This window comes from Notamacropus eugenii, chromosome 1 (assembly GCF_028372415.1).
Source record: "Notamacropus eugenii isolate mMacEug1 chromosome 1, mMacEug1.pri_v2, whole genome shotgun sequence".
NCBI classification, from domain to species: Eukaryota; Metazoa; Chordata; class Mammalia; order Diprotodontia; family Macropodidae; genus Notamacropus; species Notamacropus eugenii.
This window is the reverse complement of record NC_092872.1, coordinates 343726777-343748935: the sequence shown is the minus strand read 5'-3', so window position 1 is coordinate 343748935 and position 22159 is coordinate 343726777. Positions and strand designations below refer to the sequence as shown.

Sequence of the window (22159 nt, the reverse complement as noted above, 5' to 3'; positions counted from 1 at the left end):
AATATCATACTTCCTGTAAGGAAACAAACTTTGTCAAAGAAACTCTATTTGTGAGCAGGTCACAAATTAAACATTTAGAGGGTTCATAAATAGGCTAATTAAGGAGGAAGATTTACATATTGCCAAAGACTTAACAGTTGAAATTCTTCCTCTAGGGTCTTATCTAAGAAATATTTAAGGCTTTAAGTAAATTTTTACATGTCATGGGACAGATTTTTGGTCAACTCAACAACCTCTGAACTAGGAGAAATGGCCTTGATCTTCCCTTCACATTATTATTCTGAGTTAGATTTTGGTCAGGTGAGTTTACTACGTTGAAAATCAATAAGTCCCATTGGACCAAGTCCCTTGGTTAGCATTTCAAGTTCATTTCCTGCACTCTGGATCAAATTACAAGGGGAAGTTCCTACTATGGTGAATTTGAGGACTATTTTTGAAGTACATTTTTTTCAGATTAGGAACACTTTAAGACTGTAGAAACACAAGCTACACCTTCAGATACAGTAATGAGAGTGTGCAGTAATGGACGTTTGTTCTTGGTGAATGGTTTCTGTGAACAATGAAAACTGACTAGAGTTACTGGCTTTTGTCTGTGTCCCCTCCCCACCCCATCCCCCCAATCCCAACATGCTCTAACTATAAAGTTAGAGAAGTATCTCTTTTGATCAGAGGCCCAACTGCTTTTCCCTAGCATCTGGCCTTTGGTCTAGGCATGAATTAAGACTAAGATACCTAATTTGATAAATAATTCTATTTTTCTAGATTTTCAGCTACTGTCTTTGTACTTTTCAAAGAAGCTAAACATATCCCAAGATGATGTTTCTCAGGGGCTGCACATGTCATCTTGGTGTAAAAATTAAAGGCATAAAAGCAACATACCAACATGAGGTCATTAAAGAGGAGGAAAGCTAGACTGAAAAAATTAATATCCTGTAAGGCTCTGAGAGTCTGTGATTCTGAGAATAGCCAGTGAAGGTACACCTCATGTAGAGTAGGGGGAGTTAAGGAAATCATAGCTTTCTTATTTTTTTCCCACACTAGAACTAGATGAGAAGAAGAAGCACTAGAACTTTTCTCTTGTCTGTGTGGTAACTAATCTTTACCCTTTTTGTCATTTCCAGGAGATTGTCAGATTCCTCTGAAAAATAATACCCCACTGCCTGAGGAGGTGTAACTGTTATGTAGTTTATCCTGCCTTTGGTTTTTAGAACACTTGGGTCTGTATTCCAAAAGTTTAGGGTTCGGCAGGAAGGCCAAGATTCTCTCTGGAAAGTGATTTCTAGTTCAAGGCGAGAAGGACCTTTTTGGTTTTTTAATGACACTTCTGTGTGGGACCAGCCTCCTGTCCAATGATGTGGAGACAAGGCTTTCTTGTTGCCATTCTCATAAGAAGTATAGTATTTTGCTTTCTGGAGGGTGTCTTTGAGTTGAAATGGTCACTTGCTTCTTTGTTGTCTTTTGCTTTTTTTTGTTGTAAGAGGTTTTGACCCCTGAGAAGAGGCGCAAAGGTGTTTATACCAAGCCAGTTAAGATCTGAAAATTGTTCCCACTATGTGACTACCCTGGAATCTCTGAGCCTTCACTGAGACATCCACATGATTCAACTTATCATAAAAATTAATACTCCCAGACAGTAGGATTTTCTAGCTGGAAAAATACGTTTGTACAAAGTTCTGTTAATAAGTTTTTCTCATGGTATTCCCTTCATGCTGACCCTCATGCCCTCCCTTGGTACAATCTCTTGAGGGCAACATGGAACAAAGAGAGAAATCCTGGATTTGGACTAAAAAGTTTTAGTTCTGTTTCTTACTACTTACATTAACCTTGGGCAAGGTCCTTGTCTTTTCTGAGTCTTAGCTCCCTCCTGTATAAAAATAAGGGGGAGGAAGAGGGTGACCAGATGCACATGTTCTTCTAGCTCAAAATCCTATGACCCTTGGCTCCTCTGAGACTCTGCTGGGATGTCTCACCTTCTGTCCTAGCCTAGCAGAGTGAGGCCTGCTGCTGTGAGGTGGCTAGGGGTCTGTATTTCCATTAACACAAGCCTGTGGGTCAAGCATACTCTGTTACTTAAGTGAAGGAGTAAGCATGTTCTGGAGCCAGACTAGCACAGCCTTTCTCCTATTTCGGGGATAGTGAGAAGGAGGAGCCCTTACTGTCTTACTTCTTTTGTATAGATGCTGCTGTCTGTATGACCAGGGCCTTTCTCAGCATACCATTGCCCCAGCAGGCTCTTCTTGGCTGCCTTCAAAAGGTCAAAGTCATCCTGCAGGTCCTTATTTCCAGAGGCTGCTTATCCAGCCTGAAATAAGATCAAACCCATTATCAGACTTGTTGGATTCTGTCCAGGCAAGACTCTCAAAGATCCTGTTTTCTTTGGGACTGATGAGACAGATATGCCTAGTGACTCCCTCTTGCCTCTTTCCTCCTCCTTCACTGGACTGAGGAAGAGGGTGCTGAGTTTGCTGCAGACTCTGCTGCCACTGAGCTGGCCTTGGCCAGTGTCAGAGATTGTTGTTGCTGCAGCTAGACAGGCCTGACTTTCTGCCTTCTGGGAAGAACAACTGAGCTTTAGGGCAGACCATGTTGACTCCCTTTCCCCACCAGTAGCACCACCATCACTCACACACATACACATACACACACACACACACACACACACACACACACACACAATTTATTTGTATCACGGGGTACTAGCATAGAACTCTGCACATACCAGGTTTTACTTAATGTTTGTTTAGTTGAAATAGATTGGGACATAAGGCACTAAGAAATGGAAGATGGTCTTGTTAATAAGGCCTCCAGTCTAATGGGAAGGTTGTGTTTGTGCTTCATTTTGAAGAAGACCATAACATCAGAGAAATGATGACATGACTTGCACTTCACTTTGTTTTGAGTGAGGGAGGGCTGTGCAGGTCACCAGCCTCATTTCTTCTCCTGAGCCCTATGGATCCAGTGACCAGATATTCATCAGGTTGACTGGAGATAGAATAGTTATACCCTCCAACTGAAAAAAATGTTTCTGGACACTTCTTTTAAAAGACACTTCTTTTTAATTTTTTTTAATTTTGAACTTAAACTCCAAATAAGCATTTCCATACACATATTACAACACAGAAAGAGGATTCTGTATAAAATGATTAATCTTCATTTCATTCTGCTTGCTTTTTTTTTAAAAGTATAGAATAAGTTCTTCAAATTACTTTCAAGACTATTCTACCTGTCATTTCTTCCTTCCATTCTCTTCTGGGAATTAATATATATATATATATATATATATATATATATATATATATATATATATATATATATATATATATATATATATATATATATATATATATATATATATATTAAAATAATTCTCTTGATGGGGAGGGAAGGGTCACTACTGCTAGTAAACTGGTAGAATTTCACCTTCTTCCTACCATTCCCCCACCACAATTAATAGATTATAAAAAGACGGGAGTGGGATGAGGAACTTTTGACAAACAAATGTAGTCAAACTAAGTGAATCCATGCAGGGGATGTACAAACATGCTTATGATGTCTCTGCACCTTATGTATGCCACCTGTCTGTCAGAAAGTGGGTAACAGGATTCATCACAGGGCCTCTGGAGACCTGACTGGTTATTGCTTTGATCAGAGGGATTATCAAAGTTGTTCTTCTTTACATTGAGGTTGTCCTTGTAAAAACTGTTCTGCTGCTTCTGCTCAGTTTACTCTGAAACTGTTCTACTACCCAGGATTCTCTGAAATCATCTCTTTTGTCATTTCTTATGGTGCAAAAAGTCAACAAGCACTTATTAAATATCTGCTCTGTGCCAAATTCTGTGTAAGCTCTGGGGATACAAAGAAAGGCAAAAAAGAAACCCAAACATTGTCTGCTCTCAAGAAGTTCACAATCTAATGAAAGGGCTTGCAAAACTACTCCATTACATTTCATATACAACCAGTTCAACCATTCCCATATTGTGTAATTAGCAAATCACAAGGCACACTCTTAGATCCTAGTCCTTTTCTTTCTCCTTTTTAATCTCTATTTTGGATCAGGAAGTTTACCCCCCCTGGCATTATGCTCTTTCTTAGCAACTCCTTCCCACCCTTATTTGTTTTTCCATTAAATTTGATGGATTTCTACACACTGGTGTGTGTGTGTGTGTGTCTGCGTGTCTGTGTGTGTGTGCATACAAAAGACATTTTTTTTCTTTTTTGTGTGAGGCAGTTGGGGTTAAGTGAATTGCCCAGGGTCACACAGCTACAAAAGACATTTCTTTAAAATTGTCTGTTTAGAGTATTCTTGGTTAGGACAAACACTATGAGAAAACAAGTGAAACAAGTCGAGAACTGGCAATATTGATCCTTCTGTAGCTTTATAGCATCTGGCATTATATAGTGGAAAGAGTTCTGAACTGAGAGTCAGGAGACCTGGATTTGAATCCTCCCTCTGACATTTACAAGCTCTATAACCCCAAGCAAGTCACTCTGGGCCTCGCTTTTCTCATTTGTAAGGTGGAGATTAAAAAATATCTGTTATACTTGCAGGGTTATGGTGAGGATCAAATGAAAAAATGTATCTAAAGTCCTTTTTCAACCTTAAAACATTGTGAAAATGTGAGATAGTGGTAGTGTGATACACTGATGGAATAGAGCCTCTGGTTGTATAACCCTCAACACATACGCCCCCCCAAAAAAACCCTAAGAAATATTCAATAATATAAAAACATTAAAAATGACCCTTCATGATTTGGAGGTGGGAAGAGGAGGGGAGGATACTTGTTGGTTTGTTTTCCTGTTTGCAAACATATACGTAAAATATTTTTGCCTTACTGTTGATTACAATATAGACACAAGAACTCTAGGAATGAGTAAGGGCAGCTGCATAGTCCTTCACAAGCTCCTTTTGTAGTTCATACAGTGTACCCAGATTGAAACTTCTGCCCACAATAGAGATGTTTTTGAAGCTCTCTGGCCTTTAGGTATACTAGCAGCCTGTGTGTCACCATACTCATTCTGGACCAGCCCATTTACCCAGCACTTGGAATACATAATTTGCTAGAATGTGTATGGATGAAGACTTCCCATCACAATTTTTTAAAATCCTCCCCAACCTGGCACATTGCTTCATCAGGCCAGTGGAGGCTATGCAGTGCTATAGAGCTATAGTGCTATAGGTGAATGGAGTCCTCAAAGGATTTTCATAAAACAGGTCTCCCCAATTTACACAATGGCTAAAACAGTCAATGTTCCTCTTTTTTTTAGGAGATGGTCCCTGCCTTGGATCCAGGAAGCCCAAGCAACCTTATCAGTGGTTGTCCTACAGAGAGGTAAGAACTGTTCAGCATATGGAGTTGACATTGTTTATAGCTAAATAAACTCCAAGGAGTTTAAGACATCAGTGTAATATTACTCATCTCCAAGGTTATTTCATGTCTTTTGTCATATTTTTGCTGACAAATATGATAGGTTATTTTTTACCTAATAATGCCGTTAGCAAACATCAGGAAATGTATATTGGATGGACTTCAAATCTTTTGAGAGGAAACTGGATTCATCAGCAATTTGGTGGCCTTTAGCAACCTCATTCTGGACTTTTAGCTGGCACAGTAAGAGCGAGGGGAAAACTTAGTGCCATCGGTTGTGGGGAAGACTTACGATTTCATTGGTGTAGCGAACTCATGGTGAGGAAACTACTTCCACTAATGCAGATTGGCAACTTGTATGTAGTTTACCTTCTTAGGGAATTACCTAAAAGGATAAGAGACTTTGCCTATGGTAGGCCAGATATATCAAAGGTACAACTTGAACCCAGATTGTCTTGCCCCCAATGCTAATTCAGTCCATGAATCACTTCATGAATTCACTACACCAGACTTCTTCTCTAGTATAAGGAATACAATTGTTAAAATAAAAATATTCAATCTCTTATCTATATCTCAAGATTTCTCATGTAATAATTTTTTCCTTACTGAATTGTCTTTCCTGTATACCCAGGTGGCAGACAGAGCAGAATTTCTGGGGTCAGGACTCCTCCAACATGAATGTAAACCATCAACAGAGCAGTTTATTGGTGTCTTTGCTCAGAACCGGCCAGAGGTAAGAGAAACAATACTATCTATTTTCTTTTTCATCTGTCAAATCACTGAATAGTATTTTAACTCTCCCTCTTCCCATCAAATCTTCTCTTCTGTCGCTCTTTCCAGTGGATCATCTCGGAACTGGCCTGCTACACCTATTCCATGGTGGTGGTTCCACTATATGACACATTAGGCCCAGGCGCCATTCGTTACATTATTAATACAGGTAACATTAATTAAAAGCTGAAACTTCATTTCCCAAAGGAGATTGCCAAAGTACCCTTGGAATGGGAATTTTCAGAGCAACAGCATATCCAGCTAGGGGTGTCTATATGCCTTGCCCAAACCAACCCTTCATAGTTCCTTCTATTTCCAGTCTTTGTGAAATTTCTAATTTCTTTGCTGGTCTGGAAGTTGGAAAGAAAGAGGTTCCTTTCCAACTGAAGGCTTTCCACTTAGTAAACAGGAAGTTTGTCTTTTAAGTATCCATCCTCCATAGGGTCAGTTCTCATGGGAAAACTAGGTCACCCACAGACCAGTCCTTTTCATCTTGGCCCTCAGATTTATATGTATGCATACATGTGTGATCACTTCTGAAGGTAAACAGATGCATATGCACACATTTCTGTTAGCAACTTTTAGAAGCTAAGTCCTAATTAAATCCCATGAAAATGTATGACAACATTGCTGGATAAAATAAAGAGGCTATAGCATCCTGGGGGTGGGGATGGGGGGGGGTAACAGAACTCATGTTGATCCTGCAGATCTGTTTGCTCAGGCCATCCTATAACTACAGCATGCTTTGGGCAAGCCATAGCCAGGGAGTCTGCCTAACACTGACGCAACAATTTTCTTCCCAGCTGATATTGCCACAGTGATATGTGACAGACCTGAAAAAGCCATCCTTCTCCTGGAAAACGTGGAAAGAAAGGAAATTCCTGTCCTGAAATTCATTGTTCTCATCGAACCATTTGAAAAAGATTTGAAAGAACGAGGGAAGAAATGTGGTGTGGAGATTCAGTCCATGAAGGAAGTCGAGGTGAACTTCTTTGCCTGGTTTTAATAGAAGCTCTTTCTTTAGAAATGTCAAGCCAGATAAACTGTTTAAAAATTTTTGAACTCTTAAATTTCTAAAAGCTTCACAGCTCTCTTCTGTAACTGTGAGTTAGGTTGGAAAAGTTTTATTATCTCTGACTGATAATATAACTTCTCCACTAAGAAGTTATAATAGCTAACCTTTTAAAACAGCTTTTCCTCACAACCCTGAGAAATAGGTAATAGAAGTCTAATGTCCTCCATCTTGCAAATTAGGAAACTGAGGCTCTGGAAGGTGAAGTGACTTGCCTTGGTCTTTACAGTTAGTCAACATTAGAGTCTAGGACTCAAACTTAAGTGTTCTGGCTTCAAAGCTTGTGCCCTTTCCCTTTGTTGTTGTTTAGTTTTGTCCAACTCTTCATGACCTCATGAACCATAGCACATCAATATTGTCCATGTGGTTTTCTTGACAAAAATTCAGGAGTGGTTACCATTTACTTCTCCAGTGGATTAAACAAATGGAGGTCAAGTGACTTGCCCAGGGTTACATGGCTACTAAGTGTCTGAGGCCAGATTTAAACTCAGGTCTTCCTGACTCTAGACCCAACACTCTCCTCACTGAGCCACCTAGCTTCTCTTGCTAATTCTTAGCATAGTGCCTGGCACAGAGTAGTTGCTTAATAAATAAGGTTTTATTGACTGACTGACTGACTGACTGACAGGGAAGTTAAAGGTATTATCTGAGATCCTACACTATTTCCATGTTAGAGCTGGCACTGAAACCCAAGTGTCTTGACTCTCAGTTATATGAAAGGATCAGCTATGCAGGGGTCATCATTGCCATCTTATGAACATAGATTGAACCTAACCTCATAGAATCACAGCTATGGAGTGGGATAGGATTTCAGAGACATCTAGTCTAATTTCTAGATGAGGAAACTAAGTTTTAGGGAGGTTGGAATTTGAATCCAGGACTTCTGACTCCAGAATCACTGCTCTTTGCCATAGCCACTGTACCAAGCTGTCTCCCTCCTAGACTTGTCATGATCTAAAATGGTACTGCTGTGATCTGTGAAGAAAATATTAAGCATGCTCCAACTCACTGAGGAAGGCATCTAGGGGAAAGAATTTTGAAGACATTCATCTGAACAGAATGTACATATCCAGAATTGTTTTTATTGTTCTCCAAAGTATGAGTCAATTCAGTCAGTAGCAGCTCAGCATAATGGAGGATTCATTCCTCTTGAGCTTAATGTTAGAAATGAAGTAAGTGGTAGTAGAGACTAGAAGAAGCTCTCCAGGCACAAAGTCTGACCTCATTTTAGCACAATGGACAGCACCAGCTGAGTTAACACAGAGTATCTGACAGTAGCAGATTCTCTCTGGCTTTAGAGAACCACCATATCTGTTCAATTTATGGTTTTTCTAGAAATGGGGCCACTGTAATATCACTATCACACCTCCTCTTGAACCTTCAACCATCATTTAATAAGACATTACAGTAGAGCTACCCAGCCCTATGTTTAGTTATAGCATTGTAAATCCAAAGGAAAGAGTGGACACAGTCCATGCCCTTTATAGTCTGTCTGGAACTATGTCTGACATGTCTTTAATAGAAAGCAATATATGCTAAGTGCCAAGGAATAAAACAGGCAATAAATAATATATTAGTGTAAGGAGGGATTCAATTCTGTCTTTTTAAATAATATTTTAAGTGATCATGAAGGATACAAAACTTGGTCTTAGCCTCTGTCCCAGATTATTATACTACTCAGTGAGAAAAAAGGTGAAGATGACATCGAGTAGGGGTAGAGACATATTCTGAAGTTCTTATATAGTGGGGGCTATCACAGCCTTGTAAATAGCTCCTAAATATTTGGCACCTCACTGAATTAATTCTTTTCCATTGTTTCTGAGGAGATAATAGAGTGAAGTTATCATTATCTATTATTTGTGTGAGCTTTGTCACTATGATCAGACAATAGCAAAAATCAGTCATTTGGGACTTCCACCAAAGCCAAGTGGTAATTTGTCTGAAACTTTTAGTCTTAGAGAGTGGCCTAAGATATTGAACGATTAAGTGATTTACCCATGGTCACACAAATAATATATGTCAGAGACAGGATATGTCAGAGACAGATATTGCTGACTCCAAAGGCAGCTTTACTATGCTTTGCTGCCTACCAAAAGATAAATTAATGAAGGGGGTGATTATTCATTTTAGAAAGGAACTCTTCTTTATAAAAGAATTCTCTTTATAATAGTGTTATATAATGAATTTCCTCATGCATTTAAAATATAATAACATATTACTACAGTGCTTTAAGGCTTAAAGAATGCTTATAATAACACTGGGAAGTAGGCACTATATCATTATCACCATTTTATAGTTGAAGAAACTGAGGCTTGGAGATCTGAAGTGACCTTCTCAGGACCACACAGCTAAGCAGTGCTAGAGCTAGAATTTAAACCTAGGTCTCTTAACTCTTTAATTGGTCTAGTTCTTCCCATTTCAACTTGCTACCATGTATACAACTTTTCAGGAGGTTACCCACTGAGTCAAGTGAGGGCCTACATCTGTTTGAATGAGATATTATATATCAAGTATGGTATGAAAGGCCACAGAATCCTTATTATCTGAGGGCTAATGGTTCAATGCTGTCTTGATACACAAACCATTTTAGAAAGAAAATTGATGAATTTCATCAAACAGCCAGCTGTTATACATCTGCTTAATTGCTAGTTCTAATTGGGTATTTGCCTTAGTTCAACTTTCCCCTTCCCCAAATTAGTAAACACAGCCTGAACAGACAACCCTCAAGTGGACAAAACACCCTCCAGGCTCACATGGGACATGGAGTATCTGTCTCAGGAGACAAAGTTTTCACTCATAAGGACACCAGACACAATGAAAATATCAACAACTGTGGAAATTGCCACATTTCCCACTAAAATAAATTTGGCCATAGTCTAGGCCAGAAACATCAAACCCTTGGGAGTATAACTCAACCAGATTAAAACAGAATTGGGAAATCTTTACTAAAATCAATAAAAATACAATATAGCATACATTTGTGATTTTCTAAGTCAGTTTGCAGCTTGCAGGTATCCATTCCTGTCTGAATTTAACACCAGTGGTATGGGCAACATTTCTGACCTTCCTTGGACCTCACCTCCTCAAGGCTATTAGCACCCAAATTTCCCAAATACTGTCTTTCTAATTAATACTGAAAGGTTTTAATAATATGGGGTTCTGGAATGAAGTGATTGAATGTTATTTGAGTGAATTGCAATATTCTGATGATGTAAATATATTTAAGGACTTTTAAAACCACATATTCTTTCTTCAGGATTGTGGACGAGAGAATCATCATCCTCCTGTGGTAAGTTAATAATCAACAAATGTGTTGAGTATTTACTGAATATTCCATGTAGTGACAGAAATAAAAGGCCAATGCCGTCAAGACAAATCTGGACCAGGGGATTGTACACATACCCATAAGAAAAATTGGGCCCTGAGAGTGATCAAGGAAGCCTTCATGGAGATAATAGAACTTGATCTGGCCTTACAAGGTCCTACAAGTTGGCTTCAGCTACTTGGATGACCAGAGGGAGAAAAAGAACCTTCTAGATCACATCTTGTATTATATCACTCTTTTCAGAGGTGGTTTCATTAATAAACTTTTCAGTGGATTTTCATTAGCTTTGGTGATTCTGGGCTAGAAATCACAGAATCATGGAATCAGAGATTTGAGTTAAAAGGCACCTCAGGGGTCATTTAATCTAACCCCCTTATTTTACATTTAAGGCATCTAAAGTAAAATGACTTGCCCCAAGTTAATCAGGTAGTAAGCATCAGAGATAGAATCTGTATTCACATCCCAGGATCATCAATTTAGAACTGGAATGGCCTTCTATTCTAGTCCTCTCATTTTACAGATAAAGGAACTGATACCCAAAGAGTTGAAGTGACTTGGTCAAGGTCACATAGGTAGAAAAGGAGGTAGGATTTGAAACTAAGTCCTTTGATTCAAAATACAACATTCTTATCACTGCACCATGGAAATAATGCTTTTTTTTTCTAGATGTATAAATGAGGTCAAATTTGGGGGCCAAGGCTAGGAACAGAGAAACAGTCACCATGAAAGATTATACTGAGGGATGCGCTCTGTGGGAGGGCATTTCTCACAGACATCTGAGGGAGAACAAGAAGGAATGAGAAATCAATAGTGAACACCAATACAAGAAAGGGGGAGAATCAGGGTCCTAGATCAATCAGGAACAGAATACTTCGCCTCACAGATGGGAGAGAACGCTAAGAATCAGGAAATTAGAATTGCATTCTCTCTTTAAAATGGAGCAGGTATAGACGGACATTCCAATAATTTCCCTCATTCTTTTCTTGTCTCCTCTTAGCCTCCTCGGCCAGAAGACCTTTCAATCGTGTGTTTCACTAGTGGTACTACAGGTAACCATAGGGTGCTGGGCAGCTGTCTCATTTTGCATTTGATTGACCTTTCCTAATGGAAAGATATCAGAAGCTTTGTACCTGTGGAAATGGCATCTAGCAGGTCAATGGGTCATGATTTGGGTGCAGTTTAATCCTATTAGAGAGAGGAACCATCTCTCAGAGACTTGTATCAGCCCTTCCCCACTGGGGCAGTTCACCTTTGAAAAAAGTTCTACAGTTTGGGTTAGACTGTAACGTTTACATATACCAAAAGCCCTCAACTGAAAAGGAAACACAATTTTTATTTGGGAGGGGAAAAAATATGTTTTCTGCTTACTTGCTGTTTACTTGACAGATTCTGCTGTTGTATATTTAGAGAAAGCTCCTTCTGAGTACCATGTGCCAGTCTATTCATGCCTCGTGTCATATTATAAATATGCTACATTATAGGATTGGTTTTTATGTTCATAGGCAATGCTACAAACATACTTACCATCCAATATTCAGAGATACCTGTAATTTCATTGATATAGGGAACTCCCATATGAGGAAATGCTCTCTATGCATGCAGGTTTTCCCTTTCTCTTCAACTTACATTCTTAAAGAGTTGCCTTGAGCAGGGAGGTTAAGAGATTTGCTCAGTGTCATATAGCCAATATATGCGTATGGAGTGGGGTGAAGGAGAGAAGGGAGAAGGTCATAGATTTGAACCTAGATCTTCCTGGCTTCAAAGCAGTGCATTTATGGAACAAAACGTAGTGCCATTACAATTATGGAGCAATTATTCCACATCTATTATTAAAGACCTATTTGTGGTTCTAGCTCTCAGCTTGGCATTGTGGGAAGATAGAAGCATCTGTTAAGTCCATGCTTAGGGAGTTTCCATATAAGCTGCAAAGACAAGAAACAAATGTGCATTGAAAGCTAAAGAACAATTTGTTCTATGAACTATGGTTACCTACCATACTATGCTAGGCCAGTGAGGAAACACCAAACTTAGATAAGACATGGTCCCTGTCCTGAAGGACTGTGCACTCTTGTTGGGAGATAAGACATAAACTCAGGCTAACTATAAAATAACTACAAAATAAATTCAGGTCATTATAAAATATGACTTCACACAACAAGTACATTAGAGGTGCAAAACAAAACCACGAGGAAGTAGCCTTTAAGTTGGGCATTAAAGGACAGGCAGGACCTTAGCAAATGAAAAGAGAAAAGGGCAGAAAGTTTCTGTTAGTGATAGAGACAGTGAATGCTGAGGGAGAACTGAGAAGGGGGAGATCCCTGTAAGACAGAGGCTTCATGGAAGAGCTGGGACTTCAACTTGACCTTGAAAGATGAACTGTTGCTGTTGCTCTTGTTGAGTCGTTTCAATTGTGTTCAACTCTTCATAACCCAGTTTTGGAGTTTTCTTGTCAAAGATACTGGAGTGGTTTGCCATTTCCTTCTTCAGCTCATTTTACAGATTAGGAACTGAGGCAAACAGGGTAAAGTGACTTGCCCAACATCATACAACTAGTACGTGTCTGAGGCTGGATTTAAATTTAAATAGATGAGTCTTCCTGACTTTAGGTCCAGCACTGTATCCACTGTACCACCTAGTTACCCTGAAGGAGGAATAGGATAAAGTTATATAGAGAGGAGGACCAGATACTAAGACCAGGCTATTTTAGGTAACTTATTTTTAGGCAACTCATTGCGTAGATACATTCATAAATACAAGTCAAGTTGAGCTAAATCTGAACCACAGCTGTATTGGCTGGGTATTTTAGACAATTCTTATTATCTAATGAGGTTTCTTGTGTTTTGAGTAGCATGCAATTGTTCTACCTGGACTTAGTTCCTGGAATCCAGGTTGGACACATGACTCATACATTTGTGAGCACACTATTTGAGAAAGGAGGACCAAACTAATAAGTGAAATAATAGAAGAAATATGGTACAGAAGATGAAAGTCATAGGAGATCAGACAAGGGACAGATGAGAGAGTGGAAACAGGAAATGAACTTCATGGGAAAGTTGGGACATAAAGACAGCAATAATACCATACTTTTGTACAATGATTTACAGTTTTTTCTAAAGCATATCCACAGACTTTTTCATGGCACTGAGATCATCACTTCCCCTTCTTCCAGCTATCCCCAGTGGATAAGAAATAGCAGAGAGTCAAGTTTTTTCTCATTAATCCCAGTGATACTTAAAATAACTTTTAGGCATAAAGACTTCTCTACTTCTTTTGCCAGCCTTAGTTCTTTGGAGATTTCTTGGACAATGCCATAGATATGACTAGCTTTCCCTATTCTCACCCCTTAGATGATGATACATCAATATTTCAAGGATTTGTGCTCAGATTATCTTTTATTGTGTGCCAAGAGTGATGTTTCTGTCTGTTCCAATGAGCTACTTAAATTGCACACTTTCTGCTCAATGCCAAACAAACCTGAGGACCAGAGTGACCCTTATCATCCAGGATCTTACATGCTAAGACATAAACCTAAATTTCAGAGTGATTTTAGGAAGCTTTGTAGATAATTTGATATCTTAAAAACAAGTCATAAGATATTTTCATGTTGTTACACCAAACTGAAAAGACTTCAAGTACAGATCTGGGGACAAATTGTATTGTCTTACTGTCTGAGGACCAGCCAAGATAAATATAGGAGAGGAACACCACAAGAAGCTTGGCTCCAAATGATGAATTTTTTTGGTCATAGCTATTCATAGATGTAAAAGCAGATTTGGCATGTGTCCTTTAAAGCAGTACCCATACTGATGAAATTAGAGATCCTTGAAGTATTAAAGGAAGTAATAAAAAGAGTAACAGACCATGAGTCACAAGACTAGATTCTGGTCCCAGTTCTACTACTAACTAGTGTTGGCATAGCCTTAAAGGTAAAATGAATGTTAAGGTATCACACACATTACTGAAACCCAGAGAGGCTAAGGAACATTTTCAAGGCCACAAGAAGTGGCAGAAAGCATTCTTTCTACTTCCTCATGCACCTTGGGCAAGATGCAGAATCATAGAATGTTATAATTGGAAGGGCCATCAGATACTTCTAGTTTAACTCATAAATGAGTAAGAACTTGATAAGTGGTTCTCTAGCTTTAGCTTGAAACCTTACTTGTATCATAGGAATTTGCTGCAAAGATTTACCTATTCCCCTTTTAATTTTGGCTAAATTGGTTTTGCTTTTGCACAAACTCTCCAGTAAGGGAGAACCCACTGCCACTGCTTCCTGATGCATCCCATTTTACTTTTGGACAATTCTGAATGTTAGGAAATTTTTTCTATACATCAAATCTAAATCTTCTTTTTCACAACTTTTCCCCCACCCAAATGGTAATAATAAATAATACTTGTCCTACCATCCCTCATAGGGTAGTTATAAAAATCAAATGAGATAGTGAATGTGAAAGCACGTTGGAAACAGTATTTTCAAAAATATCTTGATGATATGAATAAACTTTGAGAGTCTCATATGAAAGGTCCTTCTCCAGTATAGATTTTCCCCTTTTGAATCTATATTTATGAGAAGAAAATTTTAATGTGTCTCCAACATTGATATTAGTTTACATACAAATGCCAGGGCAACCACTAATCCCTCACCAGAAGAGAAAGATTGGTCTCTCTCAGCGGTTGGTCATTTGGTAAAAATTACTTTTTTCTGAATTCATAGGTTCTTTTTAAAATCAATAAATCTCTGCTATCTTCACTTCCCACCTTCCTCTTGCCCAAACTGAGAAAGAGAGAATAACAAAAACCTTAGTACAAGCATATGTAATCAAGTAAAACAAATTCCTGCACAGCCATATCCAAAAAGTTGCATATCTAAATCTGTCCTCTGAATTCATCATCTCTTTGTCAGAAGCATGCTTTATCATGAATCCTCCAGAATCATCACTGGTCATTGCTTTGATCAAAGTTCCTAAGTTTTTCAAAGTTGTTTGTCTTTACAACAGTGTTAGTGTTGTATAAATTGTTCTCCTGGTTGTCATTTCACTCTGCACCAGTTTCTAAAAATTTTTCCAGGTTTCTCTGAAAGCATTTCTTAGAGTACTCCATATAGTATTCCATAAAGTGCAATGGTATTCCGTCACATTCATATACCCTAACTTGTTCATTCATTCTCTAACTGATAGGTAAGTCTTCAATTTCCAATTCTTTGACATCACAAAAAGAGTTACTAAAAATACTTTTATATCCAAGGGCGCTTTTCCTCTTTGAGGTATAGCCCCTTTCCTCTTTGAGGTATAGCCCTAGTACTATTATCACTGAATCAAAAGATGAATTTCTTCTTAAAGGTGCTTGTTTATATCCTTCGACCATTCTCAATTAGGGAATGACTCTTATTCTTATAAATAAATACACACGTGTATATATACAGAAAAAGAAAGAGAGAGTGTGTGTGTGTGTGTGTGCGTGTGTGTGTGTGTGTCCATCAGAGAAACTTGCTGCAAAGGGGTTTTCCCACATGTACCGTTTCTCTTCTAATTTTAGATGAATTGGTTTTGCTTCTACACAAACTTTTAAATTTTAGGTAACAAAAAATGTCCATTTTGCTTTCTGTGATCTTCTCTAGCTCTTATTTTGTCATAGACTCTTCTATTCAAAATATCTGATAATTTCCTCCTTCCTCCTCTAATTTGTTTATGATATCACCCTTTATGCCTAAGTTATGTACTCATTTGGAGCTGTGAAATGTTGATCTATATTTAGTCTCTGCCAGACTCAGTTCCCATTTTCCTGACAGTTTTTATCAAATAATGAGTTCTTACCCTGATAGCTGTGATCTTTAGGATGACCAAACACTAGGCTACTAAGTTCCTTTGCTTTTGTACATGGTGTGCCTAATCTGTTCTACTGATCAACTTCTCTTTTATTTAGCCAATACCAGATTGTTTTGAGGATTACTGTTTTGTAGCTTAATTTGAGATCTGATACTGCTATGTCTTTCCTTCCTCCTTTTTTGTTATTTCTCTTGAGATTCTTGAACTTTTATTCCTCTAGATGAATTTTCAATTTTTTCTACTCCTTTAAAATAATCTCTTGGTAGTTTCATTGTCAAGTCATGGAGTGAATTAATTAATTTAGGGAATATTGTCATTTTATTGTATTGCCCTGTCTACCCATGAGAAATTATATATTTTTAATTTTTAATATTCTATTTTTCCTAATTACATGTAAAAATAATTTTAGTATTCATTTTTTGAAATTTTTATTTCCAAATTTTCCCCCTCATTGAGAAGGCAAACAATTTGACAGAGATTATACATGTGGAGTCATGCAAAACATTTCCATATTAGTCATGTTGTGAAAGAAAATACAAATAAAAAAACTCAAGAAAAATAAAGTTTTTAAAAAGTTTGGTTCAATCTGCATTCAGATTCCACTAGTTCTTTCTCTCAAGGTAGACAGCATTTTTTCATCATAAATCCTTTGGAGTTGTCTTGAGTCATTGTACTTCTAAGAATAGCTTGGTCCTTCACAGCTGACTATCATACAATATTGCTGTTGCTACATACACTCTTCTGGTTCTTTTCACTTCAGTTTGCATCAGTTCATAGAAGTCTTTTCAGGTTTTTCTGAAAGCATCCTGCTTGTTATTACTTATAAAACAATAGTATTCCATCACAATCATATACCACAATTTCTTCAGCCATTCCTCAATTAATGGGCACCCTTTCAATTTCTAGTTCTTTGCTACCACAAAAAAAAAAAAGAGCTGCTATAAATATTTTTGAACACGTAGGGCCTTTATTTCTTTTTCTTTTGATGTCTTTGAGATACTGTCCTAGTAGTATTATTGCTGGGTTAAAAGGTATGCGCAGTTTTATAGCCCTTTGGGCATAGTTCCAAATTGCCCTCCAGAAAGGTAGATTCAGTTTATAGCTCCAATTAACATCTCAATTTTCCCACATCCCCTTCAACATTTGTCATTTTCCTTTTCTATCATATTAGCCAATCTGATAGGTGTGAGGTGGCACTTAGAGTTGTTTTAATTTGCATTTCTCTAATAAATAGTAATTTAGAATGTTTTTTCATGTGACCATAGATAGCTTTGATTGTCTTAAAACTACCTGTTCCTGTCCTTTGACCATTTATCAATTGAGAAATGACTTATATTCTTATAAATTTGACTGTTTTCTACATATTTGAGAAATGAGAACTTTATCAGAGAAACTTGCTGTAAAATTTTTCCACAGTTATGATTATTGTATATTTCCCTCTATCTTATCCCCCTCTTTTATCTTTCTCTCTCTTTCTCCTTTCACCATGTACCTCCTCAAAAATGTTTTCCTTCTGAATACTGTCTCTCTCAATCTGCCCTCCCTTTTATCAGCCACCCCTTCTGTTGTCCTCTTCCCCTCCTACTTTGATGTAGGGTAAGATGAGTTTCTATACCCAACTGAGTGTGTATATTATTCTTTCTTTGAGCCAATTCCAATGAGAGTAAGGTTCTATCATTGTCTGCTACTCCTCACCTTCCCTCCACTGTAAAAACTCTTTCATGCTTCTTTTATGTGACATAATTTACTTCATTCTACCTCTTCCCTTACCCCTTCTCCCAATGGATACCTCGTTTTCACCCTTTAATTTTTTTTAGGTATCATCCCATCATAGTAAACTCACACCTGTACCCTCTATGGATATTCCTTCTAACTGCCGTAATAATGATTTGATTGTAATATTTTTGAGAGTTTTCATTCATTTTGAGATCTTGTTCAGGAAGTGATTGATGAATTCAGCAATTAATATTTTTACAATTATTTAGTCCTATCTTTATTTGTGTAAAGAGTGTTTTATAGTATAATAATGGAGTTCCTGTCCATGTCTTAGAAAGTGGACTACTAAGTATTTTAAGCTTTCCGTAGTTATTTTAAATATAGCTTCTCTTTCTGTCACTTCCGGTTGGATTTTATTTCTAATATACAGAAATTTTAATGATTTGTATGGGTTTATTTTATATTCTGCAACTTTGCTGAAGTTGTTGGTTGTTTCAATTATTTGTTTAGTTTACTTTCTAGGCTTCTCTAAGCAAACCATCATACCATCTCCAAAAAGCAAAAATTTTGTTTCATATTAGAATATTCCCTCATTTTCTTCTTCTTTATGTCCAGTATTTCTAGCATAATACTCAGAAGTGATAGTGATAATGGATATCCTTAGTTTACCCCTAATCCTAGTGGAAAAGCCTCTAACTTATCCCCAGTATAAATAATGTTAGTTCTTAGTTTTAGATTAAAAACTTCAAGATAAAATAAGACAATTTATTCAGAGACTACCAGGGCACTTGCAACAAGTTGGGACCAAGGACTATAATATTTTATGAACTTGGAACTTGTGCAAATGGGGAACCAGAAGCTGAACAGACAGAGCTAACCATGAGTTCCATGTGTATAACATTTGTTAAATAGTAGATTTAAAATTCAGAAGGGTAATAAATGTGGTTTCTTACATTAAAGTCACTCCTGAATACCTGGCTCAGGGATTTTCCAAATCACTTCTAACATTAAAAAATAGGGACAGTTAGACCCGTAACTAAATATGGCTGAGACTGCAGCAGAATTGTTGTGAAATGATCTGTCAAAGACAAAACACATACACATTTACTCAGAGATAAAAAACAGAACTTGATTTTTAATTCTATTTTGACCTCTATTCTTTGACCTGTTTAGTAATACTCCACCCTTCCCGCTTTGCAATTCATCTAAGTAAACCCACCTTTCTAAACTTAATAACCAGGAGTATGCATGGCAATGTACCTTTCCTCCTGGTAGATAATCTCCCAAGGTTTTCTTAGACTGTGAGATGAGAAAACTCAGAGATGTTATCTGCTGCATCCTAGAAGGATTCCTTTCATCCAAATTGCTGAATCTCCCCCTTAATGTCTAGTGCAGATGAGGTAAGTGAGTTTCCTAATTAAGCCAACAGGGCATGTTCTGGTGATACCATCAAGAATGCTGATTGCTTATCAAGAAACAATAGTTAAGTGTATTTTAAAGGCAAAATTGAAGCCAGTTAATAGTGTAACACTCTAAAACCTCAAATTAATAAATTTATGCACCTTTTAAGGAGTTATCTATTGTGGATTTCCTTTTTTAATATCTGCAGTTTAATTTTAAGGCTATATGTACACACACACACACATGGTTTTAGGGGGAGATAGGAAATGAATTAAGTAGTTTATCTTCAAAATAACCACCAGGAACAAAGAATTATCAGTTCAGAGCTGGAAGACACTTAGAGGTCATTTAGTCCAGCTCCCTTATTTTACATATAAGAAAACTGAGGCCCAGAAAAGTGATTTGCCTTGTACCTTACCTGTAGTCAATAGCTACATAATCTATAATTAACTGTTTTCTGGTAAAAACCAGTTTGGGGCTATAGACACAGACAACCTTCTTACATATCTACGAAAAGAGTGAAGAAATCATGTAACTTGTGTCTTCAAAGAAAATAGAGCCATTTTATTTTACATATTATCCCTTGGACTTTACCTTTTAGTCTCTTATTGTTTGTCATTGATTGACTTTTAGAGTTTCTTTATTTTGTCCTTTCTCTGGATTTTATTTAGAAAATACTTAATGAATTGAATTTGAAGGATGAATGCAAATTTAAAAGGCTTGGTACAATGTGTTACACAAATTTAGCACAGGAAGTAGAGGTCATCCAGTTGAATACCCTCATTTTACAGGTGAGAAAACAGAAGGTCAAGTGGAATAAATGATTTACCTGATGATAATAAATGGAAGAGCTGGTATTTGAATCTAGGTCCTCTGATTGCAGTTTCTGTACTCTTTCCTATGTACAACACAGCCTCACATGGTAAAGTCAACCAGCCTTATTATGGCATCTCATATGGTCAAGAATGGGAATGAGTTCTCTGCCCATTTTAGTGAAAATTCAGAGAAAGTAATCTTCATATCATTTTTAGTGTTTAATATGGGGCAGCTAGGTGGTGTAGAGCGTAGAGTGCTGGACCTGGAGTCAGGAAGATCTAAGTTCAAATGCAGTCTCAGATACTGCCTAGCTTTGGGACACTATGCAAGTCACTTCATCTCTGTTTGCCTCAATTTCCTCATTGATAAAATGGGAATTAATAATAGCACCTACTTTGCCAGACTTGTTGTGAGGATCAAATAAAATAATAGTGGTGAAGTACTTTAGCACAATTTCTGGCATATACTGCTATATAATTGTTGGCTATTATTATTACTAATATTAGAGAGAACTAAATGCACATTTATTTATGGTCAAGTCAATAGAGCCTCAGCTACACAGATTTTTCCTTAAATCACCCAGATAATTGTAGCAGTGTGGATCTGCACATTCATATCTACCACATGGGGGTACATGTATGTATATATATCCAGATTCAAAACACCACTAGTCTGTCATAAACAGGATATTTTTCACAGAATAGGACTGGAGAGGCAGAGAACTCACTCCCTGGAAGATTCAACCATAAATAATTTAGTTTCTGTCATAAAATTAAGCCTGTTCAAAGCAGAGATTCCAATTTAGATATAAAACTGATCAATTCAGAGTTGAAGGAAATGATGCATAACTTATCAAAATGACAATTTCTAGAAGTGTTTGTATTTTAAATATAAAACACAATTTTAAGTTGAGGAGTTAATGAAAATCACTTAGAGTCAATTTATGGATTTTTAGTGGAAGAACTCAGAAGACTTTCAAAAAATTTTGAATTTCCTTTTCACCTCCTTGTAAATAGTAAACATACCTTTTAAGATACAAATTTGCTGACTTTTGTGGGAAGCTAATGACTGATGAAGATGAAAGAAAATTCACACCAGAAATGAACAGATACTTCCTACTTTGTGAAGCTTCATGGGAATGCAGTTCTTCTGTGTGATATTGATCTGTGTGATTTTGTTCTGGTCAAGGCCTGAAGATTGGGTCATGTTACAGAAAAGGAAATGCCACATGTATGTCAGCTGCTCCATAGAATGAGGTTCTCCTGCAGAGTGGTGCAGGGGGCTACTATGAATGCTAGATAAGGTGCTGGAGTCAATTGCTGGTGCTGAAAAGATGACAGGATGTTCGCTAAAGAAGAAAGATTATGACTAATGAAGACAACTTGGTCAATTCCTGTTTATGAATCACAGATGGAGAACAAGAAGTTTGATACTCTCTGAAATTATTTTTAATTTTATTTTAAATATAGTTTCATTGATATGTAGGTTTTTGTATAACCTAAAATCTTAAAAAAACAAAACAAAATCCTATATCACTCCCCATCACTCCCTCCCACTCCAAAAGCCATCTCTTAAAAAACATAATTTTTTTTCTGATTTCTTCACATGGCTCACTGGTGTTGACCTAGAAAATTTCAGAAGATATAGAAGATGGCAAAATAGAAATAAAACATCATTTTGATGTTTAGATTTTAGATTTTAAAGTCCTATAACTATTTGTATTTTCCCGCTAATGATTAATGAGTGGAGAGTCTGCCTATCTACTTAAAGCATTGTAGTGAAGCAACACTATAGAAGAAAACACCCTGAATTAATCTTAATTGGACAAATGCAACAATCATTGTTTTGTTCTGGAATTAGCAGGATG

General features: G+C 37.2%; 1 protein-coding gene across 3 annotated transcripts in view; it reads left to right on the top strand.

Annotated features, from left to right (window-relative positions):
* ACSL6 (acyl-CoA synthetase long chain family member 6) overlaps positions 1–22159 on the top strand; it is a 69088-nt gene that overhangs the window by 13686 nt on the left and 33243 nt on the right. For all 3 annotated transcript variants that reach the window (XM_072629980.1, XM_072629979.1, XM_072629981.1), the window contains exons 3-8: positions 5266–5330; positions 5998–6099; positions 6207–6306; positions 6941–7119; positions 10466–10498; positions 11532–11583. In XM_072629980.1, the coding sequence (XP_072486081.1) occupies positions 5266–5330; positions 5998–6099; positions 6207–6306; positions 6941–7119; positions 10466–10498; positions 11532–11583 (531 nt within the window). The remainder of the gene's footprint in view (positions 1–5265; positions 5331–5997; positions 6100–6206; positions 6307–6940; positions 7120–10465; positions 10499–11531; positions 11584–22159) is intronic.